Genomic DNA, 17,959 nt, shown 5'->3' on the forward strand with positions numbered 1-17,959 from the left:
CATTTGGGAGGCTGAGATAGGAGTATCCCGGTTCCAGGACAGTCTCAGCTACTTACTGAAGCCAATTGTAACTCAATGAGACCCTGTTTCAAAATAAATTAAAGCCGGGCGTGGTGGCGCACGCTTGTAATCCCCGCGCTTGGGAGGCAGAGACAGGAGGATCGCGCAGGTTCGAAGCCAGCCGCGCGCGCTGGTTTAGGAGACCCTGTTTCCAAAATGAAAATGTAAAAAATAGGTCTGGGAGTGTAGCCCGGAGGTAGAAGGGCTTCCAGGAACCCCAGTACCACCAAAAAAAAAAAAAAACCAAAAAAAAATAAATTTAAAAATAGAGCTACGGGTGTCGCTTGGAGGTAGAATGCCCCTGAGTTCCATTGCCAGTGCTGCAAAAAAAAAAAAAAAAATAGGGCTGGGGATGTAACTCAGGTAGAATGCCCCTGGGTTCCATCCACAGTACCACACACACAAATATTACCTCCTTTTTTGTGGTATTAGGGAACTGAACCTAGAGGCATTCTACCTCCAAACTACACCCCAGCTTGTTTTTATGTTTTTTAATTTTTTGTTTGTGTGGTACTGGGGATTAAACCTACGGCCATTCTACCTTCAAGCTACATCCCCCATCTTATTTTTTATTCTTTATTTTGAAACAGGGGCTAAGTAACTTAGGTGGGCCACAGACCCATGATTTTCCTGTTTTAGCCTCCCAAGTACTGGGATTGTGTGTGCGCCACCACCCCTGGTCCCCAGCCCTCCTCCATTTTTATTGACAAATTATCTTGCCTAGATGCTGGGCAGTCAGAAATCTTCTGGGTCATTTTTTATCAAAACAAATTTCAGCCAGGCATGGTGGCTCATGCTTGTAATCCCAGCATTTGGAAGGCTAAGACAGGAGGATTGCAATTCATGGACTACCTCAGCTACTTAGCGAGGCCCTTCCAACTCAATGAGACCCTGTTTCAAAATAAAGAATAAAAAAATAGGGCTGGGGGTGTAGCTCGGAGGTAGAATGCCCCTGGGGTCCATCCCCAGTACCAAAAAAAAAAAAAATGGAACATCTTATGAAACTTGAGAGTGATTGGAATGAATTGGAAAGCGGGAATATACAGGATGGAAATGACAAAATTCTCCTTTTCAATGTTTGCTACAGGTCAAGTTGTGGATTCTTCAATAAGTGGGACATCAATTCTTCAGGAGATTTTGTTTATATCAAAATCACCAAGACTTGTTTAAACATTGCTTATTAGAAAATCAACCAGGTGTAGTGACCCATACCTGTAATCCCAGTACTTGGGAGGCTGAAAGAAGGATCACAAGTTTGAGGCCAGATTCAGAAATTTAGTGAGGCTCTCAGCACTGAAGTTCCATCTCTAGTACCACCAAAAAAAAAAGAGAAGAAGAAAAAGAAAATCAAGGCAAAAAGAGGAAGAAAAATGCTATCATCTGGTCTCAAGATGAATAAGGACTCCCAGGAAGAAAATAATCCCAAACAAAACAAGAAATTCAATACAAATGCCAGGAAATCTGTAAGAAGTGATAATGAGAAACCATTAGGTTTAAAAAATCGAGAAAAGGATAAACATTCAAAACCCAGACCTCCATTCAAGACCAATCATAATATAAGTCCTAACTTAGCGAAGATTGTTCTTGCAAACCAGGCTCTCTCTTCCAGAGAAAACTTGGCTTTTCCAATGGAATCAAAACTTGTGCAGGACAACTCAATGCAGAATAAAGCCCAGGATTCCCTTGGCTCTCACCCAGGGCAACAATCAGAAGGCCACCCAGAGCAACGATGGGAAGGCTTTCCAAATTTGGGAAATACCTGTTACATGAATGCAATTTTGCAATCCCTGTTTGCAATTCCATCGTTTGCTGATGACTTACTCAAGCCAGGTCTCCCACTGGAGGACTTCTGCTCAGAAGCTCTTATTATACCCTTGAGCCACTTGCTCATCTTAAAGGACATCTCTAAGGTAGAGACAAAGGGAGAGCTACTCTTAAGTGTCAAAAATGCCATTTCTGCAGTTTCGGAAATATTTTCTGGCAACATGCAGAATGATGCCCATGAATTCTTAAGCCAGTGTCTATATCAGTTGAAAGAGGACATTGAATATTTAAATATCATTTCGAATTCTGAGCGAGAACGTGGGGATGCAAACTTGCCTCCACAGATGTATGCTGGTAACGGTGCCACCAAAGTATTAATTTGTCCTGTGGCCGCTAATTTTGAGTTTGAAACGCAGACCTCCATTTTTTGCAAAGGGTGTGGTCAGGTCATTCTCAAGAAAGAACCAAATAATTATCTCTCCATCAACCTGCACCAAGAAGCACTACCCCTGCCCATGTCTATTCAAAGATATTTTGATAATTTCTTTCAACCAGAAGAATTTGAGTATAACTGTAATAAGTGTCAGCACAAGAGTTCAATTTTAAGCTGCAAGTTTAGTAGGCTCCCTAGAGTCCTTATTGTTCACCTGAAACGCTATAGCTTTAACAGTGCTTTGTTACTGGTAAAGAACAGCCAAAAAGTTGAGATTTCCAAGTATTTAACTTTATCTTCACATTGCAACGAAGACACAGAACCGCCACACCCCTTGTACAGTAATGAACCTGTCGGGAATGATGATGTCTTGAACTTCTCTCAAGAGATGATTTCTACCAAGTTGATCTCAGAACCCCATGATTCCCTGGCTCTACACATTGAACCAGACATGGGTGCCGAACTACAAAAATTCCAGAGCATCTATGAAGAAGTAAGTCTAAAAAATTCTTCTAAACTGGAACCAGAGCTGGATAACTCAATAAATAGGCCCCTCGGGGAAAAGAGGCAGCCAAGAGCTGACTGGGCGATGGATGAGAGACCATCTTTTGGCATTCCGGATACAGGTCTTACTGAGGCTCACTTTCAAGAGGTGCCTGAATATACAGAACTTAAGAATGATGAGGAAATGAATGTATTGGGAATCTGGGAACACACAGACAAGGAACTGAGTACAGTGACAGAATTAAGACTTGAGAAAACAGACCTAAATTTTGTTGATGCATCAGGATCTGATAAGAACCTTGAAAACAAAAGCAGTTCAGATGGGGAAAGTACAGTAGATAGGGCCAAGGGGCCCAAACATGTGGAGACAGAACCTATCGAGGCGTACAGGCTCATCAGTATTGTCAGCCACATTGGGCTATCCCAAGATTCAGGCCACTACGTCAGCGATACTTACGACTTTAGAAAGCAGGCATGGCTCACGTATAATGATATGAAGGTGTCAGAAATCCCAGAGGCCATGATTCAGAAGATGAGGGCTTGTACTGGCTACATTTTTTTTTACATGCACAATGAGATTTTTGAGGCACTGTTGCAAAAGGCGGCAAGTTCTGAGGTACTGGGTGCACAGGCTGCAGTAGTTTCCCAGTGAAAATAGAGGACGGCATCTTTCACGGGCCCCCTTGGTCACATCACTCCATCCCATTTTCTCTATAGAAGAAAAACTGAATTTGCCCAGAAACAAATAGCTCAAAATGAAAGCTTAATGAAAAATATTTATTATAAGCTGGGCATAGTGGTGCACGCTTGTAATCCCAGTACTCGGGAGGCTGAGACAAGAGGATTGCAGTTCGTGGCCAGCCTCAGCTACTTAGTGAGGCCCTCTGCAACTTAGTGAGAGCTGGTTTCAAAATAAAGAATAAAAAATAGGATGCGGGGTGGGGCTCGGAGGTAGATTGCCCCTGGCCTCCATCCCTAGTACTGCAAAAAAAAATATAGATGTATAATAAGAGATCTAGATCTCATAACTCAGGCTGATAGAGTTTTATGGTTGTTTTTTCCATTTTGTTTTGTTTTAGTTTTGGGACTGGGGGTTGAACCCAGGGTTATTTACATCTGAGCTACATCCTCAGACCTTTTTATTTTTACTTTAAAACAATCTTGCTAAGTGGTTGAAGTTGGCCTTGAACCAACGATCCTCCTGCCTTTGCCTGTCTAGCAAGGCTCTCAGCAACCCAGCAAGACCCAGTCAGTTTCCAAATAAAAAATAAATTAAGGCTGGAGATAGGGATTTATCTTGGAGGTAGAATGTCTCTGGGTTCAATCCCCAGCACCCCTCAAAAAACTTATTTTAGCATTTAAGAAAAGGAGAAAATTATAAACAAATAGAAATAGATATACATAATTCTACTCCTGATGGTTTGGTGTGTTTTCCTTTCAAGATGGCACACATAATGAAATAAATGTGTTCATTTATGTACATAAAATTTGTAAATTATAATTTGAAATATTTTTTGCAGTTGGCATGGTGGCGCACCCTTCTAATCCCAGTATTTGGGAGGCTAATACAGGAGGATCTTAGGTTTGAGGACAGCCTCAGCAAGTAGTGAGACTCTCATCTACCTAATAAGATCCTGTTTCAAAATATAAAAAAATAGAGCTGGGTGTGTCGCTTAGTGGTAGAATGCCTCTGAGTTCAATTCCCAGACCAAAAAAGCATATTCATATAACGTATGGGAACTTGGTGACTACTCCATGGGAACTACCAAGTTCAAAGTCTCTTCTTGGGGTTGGGGGAGAATCTGAACTCTACCCGGGACCATTCCAATTAGGAGCCTGAAGGTTGGCTGCCTGTAGCGACTTCTCAGCCCAGGAAGCCCAAAGTTGTTTACCCTGATTTGGGGAGTGTATATACTGTATATGCCATGCTGTAGTTTGATATTATTGTTCATTTTTATTTCTATGCTGGCTCCTATAATCTATTTTCCTTCCTAATAAATCACTCTTGTTTCTGACAAGTGAAGTCTTGTGAGCTGCTTCTTTTTGCAAGCAAAATAAATATGTTACCCACCTACCTCTCTGTGTGCCACCTACATGTATGTTTGACCTTTCTGAGCATTAACCAGGGGCAGGGGAAATAATAAAGATAACAACCTCTAAAATTGAAGGCATTATCGATTGGAGGACTGAAGGTTTAAGGCTAGAGTGTCCACCGTTGAGGGAGGCCCCTAGCAACTTAATAGACCCTGTTTCAAAATAAATAAAATAGGGATGGGGTGTAGCACAGAGGTAGTATGCCTCCGGGTTCAATCCCCAATACCACAATAAAATAAAATAAAAAGGGCTTTGGGTGTAGCTCAGAGGTAGAATACTCGGGTTCAATCCCCAGTACCACAATAAATAATAAATAATAGAATGAACATTCAGAATATACAAAGACTCAAAGCCAGCGCTATGGCACACAATTATATTCCCAACACCTGGGAGGTTGAGACTGGAGGATTGTGGGTTATAGGCCAGCATGTGGTACTTTAGCTAGACTTTATTTCATAATAAATAAGCTAGGTGCAGTGGTACATGCCTGTAGTACCAGTACTTGGGAGGCTGAGATAGGATTGCGGGTTTGAGGACAGCCTCAACAAGTAGTAAGACTTTGATCAACCTACCAAGTCCCTGTTTCAAAATAAATAAAAAAATAGGGCTGGGGGCTGGATGTGGTGGCACACATTTGTAATTCCAATACTTGGGAGGCTGAGACAGGAGAATCACAGGTTCACGGCCAGCCTCAACAACTTGTGAGGCCCTCTGCAACTTAGTGAGACCCTGTTTCAAAGTAAAGAATAAAAACAAAGGGCCGGGGGTGTAGTTCGGAGGTAGAATGCCTCTGAGTTCGATCCTCAATACCACACACAAAATAAAATAAAAATAATTTAGAATGGGGTTTGGGTTTAGCTCAAAGAATGTCCCTGGGTTCAAACCCCAGCAACAACACACACATACACACAAACACAACTCAAAAACGCCAAATACACAGATAACCTAATCAATAAATGCAAAATTGAATGCCGGGCATAGTGGCACACGCTTGTAATCCCAGCATTTGGGAGGCTGAGACCAGAGGATCATGGTTTGTGGACAGCCTCAGCTACCTTGTGAGGTCCTCTGCAACTCAGTGAGACCCTGTTTCAAAAATAAAGAATAAAAAACAGGGAAGGGGGTCAAATGCCTCTGGGTTCCATCTCCAGACCCGCAAAAAAAAATAAAAATAAAAATAAATAAAAAGACTAAGAAAATCGGGCTGGGGATGTAGTTTGGAGGTATAATGCCCCTGGGTTCTAACCCCAGTACCAAAAAAATAAAAAGTAAAAAAAAAAATGCAAAGTTGAACTAAATAGACACATCTCAAAAGAAAATGTAAGGGAAGCCACAGACCCCCAGATCCTCTCTAGTTTTGGAGTTGTAGCTGCAGGCAGTTTGGCAGCAGCAGGAAAACAGGTGGCAGGGACTCAGCTCTAAATTCTATCTAGAAAAAGTATGTAGATTCCAGTCTTTCAATGGCTACAAGATAACCCGAAGTGACTGGTAGAAGAAGCAGAGGCCAATGTACCCCCTGCTGCCATAACCCTGTCAACGGTCACTGACAGTACAGACAAGGTCCCAATGGTGAAGACTAAAGCTACCCATGTCATTATGCATTTTCTGATCACGATACAGAACCACGTCAGCGTTAATCATTTTGAGCAACAGGAAGGGATGAGAGATGCTGGCTGCACACCTCACAAGGGCCTTACCACCCAGGAGACCAAGTACCTCCGAGTGGCAGAAGCGTTCCAGTCTAAAGCTGCAGAGTGTAGAGACAAGAAAAGAGCAGCAGCTGCATCAGCCCAGTCTACCCCAAGCAGCACCCCTCACTCTTCCCCGAAGCAGAGCCCCTGAGGCTGGCTCACTTCTGTTTCCTCTACAGCATTCCCTGGCCCACATCTTAGAACCATGGATAAGGATAGAAACTCATCAGGCAAATGAAGCCTATTTGGACTGAGACCCCCCTTCAGAAGTTGATTCTAGAGGTTTGGCCACCCAGGCCTACAAAGGAGCCCAGGGGTTGGGACTGAAGAATGGAGAGAGAGGAAGACAAAGAAAGTAAAGAAGGACATGGGGGACCCGAGGCTTGGAAGTACAACAGATATTTATTATGTAGTCCTGCAGCATATTTTTTTTGAGGGTCTGGGGATGGAACCCAGGGGCATTTGACCTCTGAGCTACACCCACTGCCCTATTTTTTATTCTTTATTTTGAAACCGGGTCTCACTGAGTTGCAGAGGACCTCACTAAGTAGCTGAGGCTGTCCGTGAACCATGATCCTCCAGGTCTCCGCCTCCTGAATGCTGGGATTACAAGCGTGCGCCACCACGCCCGGCTCTGCAGCATATTTATATCATACAGAAATACCAAGAATTCTTTAACCCATGTCAGCAATTCACATCAGGCATGCACAGCACATAACCTATGTTAAAGCATACCTGGCGCCACAAAGTCTTCTCAAAGCTCGAGCAAGAATAGGAGTCCTTCTGGGAGAGTTAACAGCTGGGAGCTTATCAGGCAGAATATGCACAGAACTTAAGGACGTGACCAGTCATAGACAAAGCAATGGGGAGGTGAAAGGAGACATGCACTAAAATTAGCCTGAGTAACAAGACTGAAGATGAACTCCTGAGAGCAGCTTGCTGTTCTTCACACACCAAAGGGCTTAGGGAGTGACCTCAGACTCTCATGACTGGACTGTCAGCACTCTGTCCCTCAACATCCATGGACCTGATCTGTGCCCAGGCTACCAGGATGGCGAAGATCCAGCATCTTTCAAACCTCCTGAGATGGACATCCCAGTGATAAAAGGGAAGAACTATCGCCACAAACCCATAATCTCAAACCCAGAGACCTGAATGTGCCCAGTGGCTTCTATAGGCTTTCCATCCCTGGGATTCTGGATGAAGAGTTTCTTGGGCCTTACTTCCCCTTTACTTTTGGCTCTGAAATAGGAATGATACATTAGAAGAAAACCTTTATGAGGCTAGTGCTGAACACGTAATTGATTTTGAGAAACAATGCCAAGGTTGTCCTTGTGTGGAAGAAACCATTTTGTACTGGTTTAAAGTCAGACTAAAACCATGTGAGCGTTGACATGTTGTGGCATAGCTAGGTGACTGCTGACAAGCTTGAGTGACTGTGCTTGTGCTATGCTCCAGCTCTGTCCAGAGGACCTAAGACTCATTTGAGATCCAAGCACAGTCAACAGCAAGGCTTAGCAAGACTCCCATCTTTCTAGGCTGAAACTGGAGTCTTTTTGCTTTTTACTCAACCCAGTGAAGTGCTCTGTCCTGCAGCCAGTTTTTCATGTCTCTCTGGCCACTGCTGTTGGAGGGATGCTTCTCTTTTATATATCACAGAACAAATAAATACTAGTCTTGCATATCCTTTCTTGCATATTTATTTATTTATTTATTTATTTATTTATTTATTTATTTATTTATTTATTTGCAGTACTGGGGACAGAACCCAGGGGCATTCTACCTCCTAGAGACATTCCCAGCCCTATTTTTTATTCTTTCTTTATTTATATTTTTTATTTTTTGCATGTCTGGGAATGGAACCGAGGGGCATTCGAACTCTGAGCTATACCCGCTGCCCTATATTTTATTCTTTATTTTGAAACAGGGTCTCACTAAGATGCGGAGGGTCTCGCTAAGTAGCTGAGGCTGTCCACGAACTGTGATCCTCCTGTCTCAGCCTCCTGAATGCTGTGATTACAAGCATGCACCACCACACCCAGCTCTTATTCTTTATTTTTGAAACAGGGTCTCACTGAGTTGCAGAAGGCCTCCACTAAGTACCTGAGGTTGGCTGCGAACCTCCTGTCTCAGCCTCCCAAATGCTGGGATTATAAGCATGTGCCACCACGCCCTGCATGATCTCTTATTTGATAATAAAAAGTCCTGGCCACTGGCGGGGGGGAAGAAAATGCAAATGGCCAACAAATCAAAGTAAACTTAGGTATCTCTCACTTTGGAGATGGCCTGCATTCTCTCTTGGAGGTATATTCCTTGCTTTCCTAAATAAATCTGTCTCTGGAAGTAAAAAAAAAAAAATTCACTAAGATTCCATCTCACTCCAGTTAAGGAACATTTGTACAATGTTGTCAAAATTATAAATTAGTACAACCACTATGGGGATATGTACGGGGGTTCCTTAAAAGACTAGGAATGGAACCACCATATGACTTAGGTATACCACTCCATGGTACTTTTCCAAAGGAATTCAGAATACTGCAGTGATACATGCACACCCATGTTTATAGCTGCATAATATACAATGGAAAAGTTATGGAACCAACCTAGGTATCCATCAACAGATGAATGGATAAAGAATGGCTAATAGACACAATGGAGTTGGGTTAATAAAACTCAAAAAACAAAAAAGCCATAAAAAACAAATTCCGTTTGCAGAAAAATGGATGAAGTGGAGAACACCACACCAGGATCAGCCAGGCTCAAAAAATCAAGTGTGGCATCTTGTTCCTCATGTGTCCAAGCTAGAGAGACTAAAGAAAAGGGACCTCCAGAAAATTAGGAGAGAGGCTAGTAGAGTAAGTAGCACAAGGAGATTAGGGGAGAGAGGACAAGGGGAGGGGAGGCCTGTGGAAGGAAACAGACCAAATGATGTTATGATGTTATGTACGTATATGAATGCATGACTACTAATATGTCATGCATGGGAAGAGGAGAAGAGGGCAAGGAGAGATATGGGAAAGTGAATATACCAAATAGTCAGCATGGTGACATACACTTGTAATCACAGTACTTGGGAGGCTGAGACAGGAGGATTGCAGGTTTGCAGCCAACCTCAGCTACTTAGTGAGGCCTTTGCAACTTAATGAGACCCTGTTTCAAAATAAAGAATAAAAAATAGGGCTGCAGGTAGAGCTCAGAGGTAGAATGTCCCTAGTTTCAATCCCATTACCACCAGTACCAAAAAAAGATCAACAGTATGTGCACGTATGAATTTATTTCTATGCATCTCCCTATTATGTGTAGTTGCGATGAAGCAATAAAGATTGTAAAAATATAGTCAGCCAGGCATGGTGGTCCATGCTTGTAATCTCAGCATTCAGGAGGCTGACACTGAAGGATCGCGGTTCGCGGACAGCCTCAGCTACTTAGTGAGACCCTCTGCAACTTAGTGAGACCCTGTTTCAAAATAAAGAATAAAAAATAGGGCAGGGGGTGTAGCTCGGAGGTCGAATGCTCCTGGGTTCCATCCCTAGACCTACAAAAAATAAATAAAATAAAAATAAACATATAGCCCAACCGTCTCACTACTGGATTTATATTCAATGGAAACAAAATCAGTACATTGATGAGAAATCTGCATTCCCATATTTATTGCTGCACTATTCACAAGAACCAAGAAATCAAATCAACTTATGTGCCTATCAACTGAAGGGTGGATAAAAAAATGTAGAGTGGATTACACAGTGGAATGCCATTTCAGCCATATAAAAGGATGGAATCCTAGACAGATGCCTTGGCACATACCTGTTATCCAAGCACTTAGAGGGTGAGATAGGAGGATAACAGGTTTGAGGCCAGCCCTAGCAACTTAGAAAGACCATCAGAAACTTGGCGGGAACTTGTTTCAAAATATAAATAAAAAGGTCTGGGATTTAGCTTGGAGGTAGGATGCTCCATGTTTAATTCCCATACCAAATACAAAAAAAGCAGAAATCCTGTTTTTTCTTTCTTTCTTTCTTTCTTTCTTTCTTTCTTTCTTTCTTTCTTTCTTTCTTTCTTTCTTTCTTTCTTTCTTTCTTTCTTTCTTTCACAGCACTGGGGATAGAACCCAGGGGCATTCAACCTTCGAGCTACCCCCCTAACCCTATTTTTAATTTTTTTTTTTTTTTTTTTTTGCGGATCTGGGGATGGAACCCAGGGGCATTCAACCTCCGAGCTACACCTCCTGCCCTATTTTTTATTCTTTATTTTAAAACCAGGTCTCATTGAGTTGCAGAGGGCCTCACTAAGTCGCTGGGGCTGTCCGCGAACCGCGATTCTCCAGTCTCAGCCTCCTGAATGCTGGGATTACAAGCGTGCACCACCACACCTGGTTGAAATCCTGTTATTTGAAGCAATGTGATAGACTGGAGGTCAATATAGTTTTTGAAGTAACTCAGGCACAGAAAAAAATGTATTACCATACTTCTACATGAAATCTCAAGAAGTTGATCTTGTAGAGGTTGAGAATAGAATGGTGGTCTATGGCCTTACCACACTGAACATGCTGGATCTCAACTGATTTCAGAAGCAGGGTTCTGGTGGGCATGGTGGTGCACGCTTGTAATCCCAGCACTTGGGAGGCAGAGACAGGAGGATCATGCAGGTTTGAAGCCAGCCGTGCGCGCTGGCTTAGGAGACCCTGTTTCCAAATAAAAATGTAAAAATAGGTCTGGGAGTGTAGCCTGGAGGTAGAAGGGCTTCCAGGAACCCCAGTACCACCAAAAAAAAAAAAAAAAAAAAAGACGAAGAAGAAGCAGGGTTGTGCCTGGTTAGAACATGGATGGAAAAGTAGGAAGATGGACAGTGGAGAATGGGGAGAGTAACAGGAAAAAGGAGACACATAAAAATATTGGTCAATTCAGAGTAGGAGAAATAAGTTATGGTATTTTATTATACAGCATAGTGATTATAGATTATACACTGCTTATTTTTCCAAAAAATCTAGAGGAAAGGATATTGCATATTTTGCCACAAGATGATGAATGTTTAAGAAGATAGATATGCTTACCTTAACTTGAACATTACACAGCATATACATGTATTGAAATATTACATGGTAAGCCGGGCATGGTGGCGCACGCTTGTAATCCCCGTGCTTGGTTGGCAGAGACAGGAGGATTGCACTGGTTCGGAGCTAGCCTTGCTGGCTTAAGAGACCCTGTTTCAAAAAAAAAAAAAAAAAAATATATATATATATATATATATATATATATATATATATTAGGTCTGGGAGTGTAGCCCAGCAGTAGAAGGGCTCCCAGGAACCCCAGTACCACCACACACAAAAATAAATATTACATGGTAGCCAGGCATGGTGGTGCATGCTTGCAATCCCAGCATTTCAGAGGCTGAGACAGGAGGACTGCAGTTTGCGGACAGCATCAGCTACTTAGTGAGCCCTCAAAATAAAGTATAAGCCGGGCATGGTGGCACATGCTTGTAATCCCCACTCTTAGGAGGCTGAGACAGGAGAATTGCGCAGATTTGAAGCCAGCCTCAGCTGGTATAAGAGACCCTGTTTCCAAATAAAACATAAAATAGGTCTGGGAGTGTAACCCGGAGGTAGAAGGCCCCTGGGTTCCATCCCCATCACCACGAAAGAAAGGAAAGAAAGAAAGAAAGAAAGAAAGAAAGAAAGAAAGAAAGAAAGAAAGAAAGAAAGAGAGAAAGAAAGAAAGAGAAAGAAAGAAAGGAAGAAAGAAAAAAACATAGGGCTGGGGGTGTAGCTCAGAGGTAGAATGCCCCTGAGTTCCATCCCTGGTTCTGCAAAAAAAAAAAAAAAAGAAAAAGAAAAAGAAAGAAAGAAATATTACCTGGTACCCCATAAATATATACAATTTTATGTGTCAACTAACCAAACATATGGGTAAGGAGATGATGGTACATATTTTGTTCTTCAAACTTTCACTTCAGGTTTCTTTGTGTGTTGGTACTGGGGGTGGAACCCAGGGGCTTTTCTACCTCCGGGATATACTCTCAGACCTATTTTTTATACTTTATTTGGAAACAGGTTCTCACTAATTTGCTGAGAGCATCACTAAGTAGCTGAGGCTGGGTTCAAACTTGTGCGATTCTCCTGTCTCAGCCTCCCAAGCGCTAGGATTACAAGCGTGAGACACCATGCTTGGCCACTTCAGGGTTTTAACACCAATTAATTTTTTTCCTCAATCAATCATTACTATAACTGAAAAAATGATTATTACTAAGTTTATTTTTATCTTCTCAAGGTCTACTGAACTTTTTATAGTATTGAGTGCCCACATTAAGAAAAGAAAGTTGCCAAGTAAACAACCTAATGACATATCTCAAAGACCTAGAAAAACTGCAAAGGTATAATCCCAAAGCCAGCAGAAGGCAGGAAATAATTAAAACCATATCAGAAATAAAAAATTCAAAGAATCAACAAAATAAAAAGCTGGTTCTCTGAAAAGATTAATAAGATTGACAAACCCCTGGCCAACCAAACAAAACAAAAGGGAAAACCAACTCAAATCATTAAAATTAGAAATTAAAAAGGGAATATCACCACAGACAATGAGGTAATTCAAAGGACTATCAGAAACTATTTTGAAAATTTATACTCCAATAGACTAGAAAACATGGAAGAAATTGATAGATTTTTAAGCACATATAACCTACCTAGATTGAGCCAAGAGGCCATAGGAAACCTAAACCAACAAATAGCAAGCAAAGAAATAGAAATGGCAATAAAAATTCTGCATCAAAGAAAATCTCAGGCCCTAACAGGTTTCTAGGTGAATTCTACAAAATCTTCAGTGAAGAACTAATCCTAATACTTCACAACTTGTTCCAGGAAATTTAAAGAGATTAAATTCTCCCAAACTCCTTCTACAAGGCCAGTATTACATTAATCCCCAAACCAAAAAAGATAACCTCAAGAAAAGAAAATTACAGACCAATATCCTTGATGAACATAGATGCAAAAATTCTAAACAAAATACCAGCTATACACATTCAAAACCATATCAAGAGAATTGTACACCATGACTAAGTTGGTTTCATCCCAGAAAATCAAGGCTGGTTCAACATATGCAAATCAACACATGTTATTCAACACATAAATAGAATGGAGAATAAAATCCACAAGAGCACATCAATAGATGCTATTAAAAGCTTTTGACAAAATCCAGCACCCAATCATGTTAAAAACACTGCAGAAAATTGGAATAGAAGGAACGTATTGCAACAATCATTAAGGCAATATACAATAAACCCAAAGCCAACATCATATTAAATAGGGAAAAACTGTAAGAATTTCCTCTAAAATCAGAAACAGAAAAGAATGCCCACTATCACCAGTCTTTTTCAATATAGTCCTTGAGACTCTTGCCACAGCAATAAGAAAAGAGAAGGATATCAAAGGAATTCAAATAGGAAGAGAGGAATTAAAACTATCCTTGTTTGCAGATGACATGATCCTTTTTCTAAAAGACCCAAAGAACTCAACCAAAACACTAATGGAGATGATTAACCAATTCAGCAAAGTTTCAGGATTATAAAATCAACCTAAAGAAATCAGTTGCTTTTCTTTTTTTGGTGGTACTGGGGTTACACTCCCAGATCTATTATTTTTTTATATTTTTATTTGGAAACAGGGTCTCCTAAGCCAGTGTGGCTGGCTTCGAACCTGCGCAAACCTCCTGTCTCTACCTCCCAAGTGGGGGGATTATAAGCATGTGCCACCACGCCCAACAAAATCAGTTGCTTTTCTATTTCATTCTATGAATGAAATAAAGAAAACAATCCCATTCACTATAACCTCAAAACCAATAAAATACCTAGGAATAAACCTAACCAAAGATGTAAAAGATCTCTACAATGGAAACTATAAAACATTAAAGAAATTGAGGAAGACCTTGGAAGATGGTAAGATCTTCCGTGCTCATGGATAGGCAGAATAAATATCATCAAAATGGCCATCCTGAAAAAAATGATCTACAGATTTAATGCAATTCCTATCAAAATACCAACGACATTTTTCATAGACCTAGAAAGATCAGTCATGAATTTTATATGGAGAAAGAAAAGACCCAGAATAGCCAAAGCAATCCTCAGCAATAAGAACCATGCAGAAACATCACAATCCCAGCTTCAAATTATGCTATAGAGTAATAGTAGTAAAAACAGCATGGTATTGGCACAACAACAGGCATACAGACCAATGGAACATAATAGAAGATACAGAAACAAACCCACACATTTATAGTCAATTGATCTTTGACTAAGGTGCCAAACTCATGCACTGGAGAAAAGACAGCCTTTTCAACAAATGGTGCTGGTAGACCTGGCTATCCATTTGTAGAAAGATGGAACTAAATCCTTACCTCTCACCGTGCACAGGAATCAACTCAACATGGATCAAAGACTTGGAAATTAGACCCGAGACTGTGAAGCTATTAGAGGAGGACAGAGGCTCAACACTCCAACATATAGGCACAGGTAGTAACTTTCTTAACAAGACCTCCAAAGCACAAGAAACTAAAGCAAGAATTAACAAGTGGGATGGCATCAAAGTAAAAAGTTTCTGCTCATCAATGGAAACCATTAAGAACCTAACAAGAAAGCCTACAGAATGGGAGATCTTTACCAGCCACCATATCCAGAATATACAAAGAGCTCAAAAGACCCTACACTAGCGAAAAACAAATAACCCAATCAAGGAATGGGCAACTGAATTGAATAGACACTTCACAAAAGAATAGAAACAAATGGCCGATAGATACCTGAAAGAATGTTCAACATCATTAGCCATTAGGGAGATGCAAATCAAAGCTACACTAAGATTCCATCTAATCCCAATCAGAGTGGCAAACATAAAGAAGTCAAATAATAACAAATGCTGGTGAGAATGTGGGGAAAGAGGAACTCTTTTATACTGTTAGTGGGAGTGAAAACTAGTTCAGCCCCTATGAAAACTAGTTCAATGTGGAGATTCCTTTAAACTGGGAATAGATCCACTATTTGATCTGGCTCTACCTCTCCTGAGTATCTGTCTAAAGGGATTGAAATAGGAGAACTACAGTAAAATATGCATACCCATGTTCATAGCAGCACAATTCGTAATAGCCAAAATATGGAACCAACCTAGGTCTCCATTAATAGATGAATGGGTTGCAAAATTATGGGAAATACACAAATTGGAATCCTTCTCAGTTATAAAAAAAAACACAAAATCACGTCCTTCACAAGAAGCTGGAAAGACATGGAGAACATTATGTTAAGTGAGATCAGCCAAGCACAGAAAGAGAAGGGACATATGTTTTCTCTAATATGCCCAAACTAGGAAGTATTAGGAATACCAAAGGGACCCTAGATAATGGAGGGGAAACCTCAGCAAAAATTGAAAGGAAGGGTAGGAGAGGAAGAAGGCCGAGGTTGATTAATGGAGGAGCTACATTCAAATATATATAAGTGTGAATATAGCATGGTCAACCTGGACACTCATTGTTGGGAGGGGGGAAATGGGAAGTGTGGGAGGAAGAGCACCAAGCAGTGTGTGAATGTATGCCATTTTCAATATGATCCACGTAAAAATAAAATATTAAAACATTTTATTTATTTATTATCATAAGGGATTAAAAACTGTGGACTCAGAAGTTGATGTCATTCTATGTGGCTTTCATGCCTAAAGAGGAAAGACAGGAGAAAAAAAACAATGAAAGGCCAGTTTACATCCACAGATAGAAGTCAACCATTCCTTGCCATTCCACTCCAATATGGAACTCATTACTACCTTAGAAAGCCATACCCTGGCTCGCCCCTAGCAAAGCACATCTAAGGATTCATTCCTCCCTTCATTCAGTCTCACCTTCAACAAGATTTAGTGGATGTTTACTATGCATCAGGTACTATGCATCAGGAGACATTAGTGAGAACAAAATTCATATTCTAATAGGGTTGCCAGGCTCATTGGAGAAGTGGACGGTAGAATTCCTTGGAAGGCCCACAGACTTGGAAAGTCTTTTGAGTCTGTGACCAACCTCGTGACTGAGGAGCCTGAGAAGACACTGGGACTGGGGTAGATGGGAAAGTCCTCCATCTCCAAGAAGAGCCCTTGATTCCACCACAAGGAAGCCCAGAACACAAGAGTGGACAGAACTGGGCCCAACAGGCCGGTTACCTTGTGCTTATGTCAGATACTTTGTTCCTGGTCTTTTTCTAGTGATTCATCAGGTTCTCTTTTTCTCTGTTTATGAAATTTAGATCTTCTATTTTGAAACCAAATCTGAGTGAGTAAAATAAAGAGATTTAATTAAAACAATGGCTGTCATATCAAACTAATCATTACTTTTTAAAAATTATTATTTTTGGTACTGGATATTAAACCCAGGGATATTCTACCTCTGTTTTGCACCTCTTTTCTATTTTTTATTTTGAAACAGGGTCTTGCTAGTTTTTTTTTTTTTTTTTTTTTTTTTTTTTTAGTACTGAGAATGGAACCCAGGGGCATTCTACCTCCAAGCTACACTCCTAGCCCTATTTTTCATTCTTTTTTAAATTTTTAAATTAAAATTTTTTTGGTGGTACTGGGGTTCCTGGAAGCCCTTCTACCTCCGGGCTACACTCCCAGACCTATTTTTACATTTTTATTTGGAAACAGGGTCTCCTAAGCCAGCGCACGTGGCTGGCTTCGAACCTGTGCGATCCTCCTGTCTCTGCCTCCCAAGTGCGGGGATTACAAGCGTGCGCCACCACGCCCGGCCACTAAATTTAAATTTTTTATATTATTAAAGGCAGACTGCCATGTGCAGAGCCTCATTTGGATGTGTCTGGGGTTTTGGAAGCTTGACTATACTCGTATACCCTTGACCAAAGACCCGTCCTCTTCTATTTGGGGAAGGTCGCCCTCTTCGACCGAGCATGCAGCTTTGGGAGGGACGCACATGGAATGGTGAGGGAGGAAGGGGACACCTGCCTAGCCAGCCAGATCAGCCAAATCAATCTTGGCGATCAATGGAGTGACAGATGTCTCAGCCAGATTGCCCTCATATCCTTCATTCTTTATTTTGAAACAGTGTCTCACTGAGTTGCAAAGGTCCTCACTAAGTAGCTGAGGCTGTCTGTGAACCACAATCCTCCTGTCTCAGTCTCCCCAATTCTGGGATTTCAAGCATGTGCCAACATTCAGCTGTCTTGCTAAATTTCTGAGTTTAACTTCAAACCTTCTATCCTCTCTCAGGCAGGCGTGGTGGCACACACCTGTCCCTCTCTCTTCCCTCTTCCTCTTCTTCCTTTTCTTCCTCTTCTTCCTTTTCTCTCTCTCTCTTTTTTTTCTGGTATTGGGTACCAAGTCCAGGGGCGTTGTACCTCCAAGCTATAACCTCAATCCTTTTTTTCTATTTTATTTTGA

General features: G+C 41.2%; 1 protein-coding gene and 1 pseudogene across 2 annotated transcripts; both read left to right on the top strand.

Annotated features, from left to right (window-relative positions):
• Positions 1 to 1,451: 1,451 nt before the first annotated feature.
• Positions 1,452 to 3,413, top strand: USP29 (ubiquitin specific peptidase 29; the record flags this gene model as incomplete). Its single annotated transcript, XM_080703774.1, has 1 exon — positions 1,452 to 3,413. One exon carries the CDS (start codon positions 1,452 to 1,454, stop codon positions 3,411 to 3,413), a length of 1,962 nt encoding a protein of 653 aa, XP_080559900.1.
• A 1,103-nt stretch (positions 3,414 to 4,516) lies between these two features.
• On the top strand, positions 4,517 to 6,905 carry LOC308268664 (putative monooxygenase p33MONOX; annotated as a pseudogene). The gene is made up of 2 exons: positions 4,517 to 4,550; positions 6,348 to 6,905. The product of its transcript is annotated as a putative monooxygenase p33MONOX (transcript).
• The last annotated feature ends 11,054 nt before the right edge of the window (positions 6,906 to 17,959 follow it).

Source organism: Muscardinus avellanarius (genome assembly GCF_963383645.1).
Source record: "Muscardinus avellanarius genome assembly, chromosome: 10".
Taxonomy (NCBI): Eukaryota; Metazoa; Chordata; class Mammalia; order Rodentia; family Gliridae; genus Muscardinus; species Muscardinus avellanarius.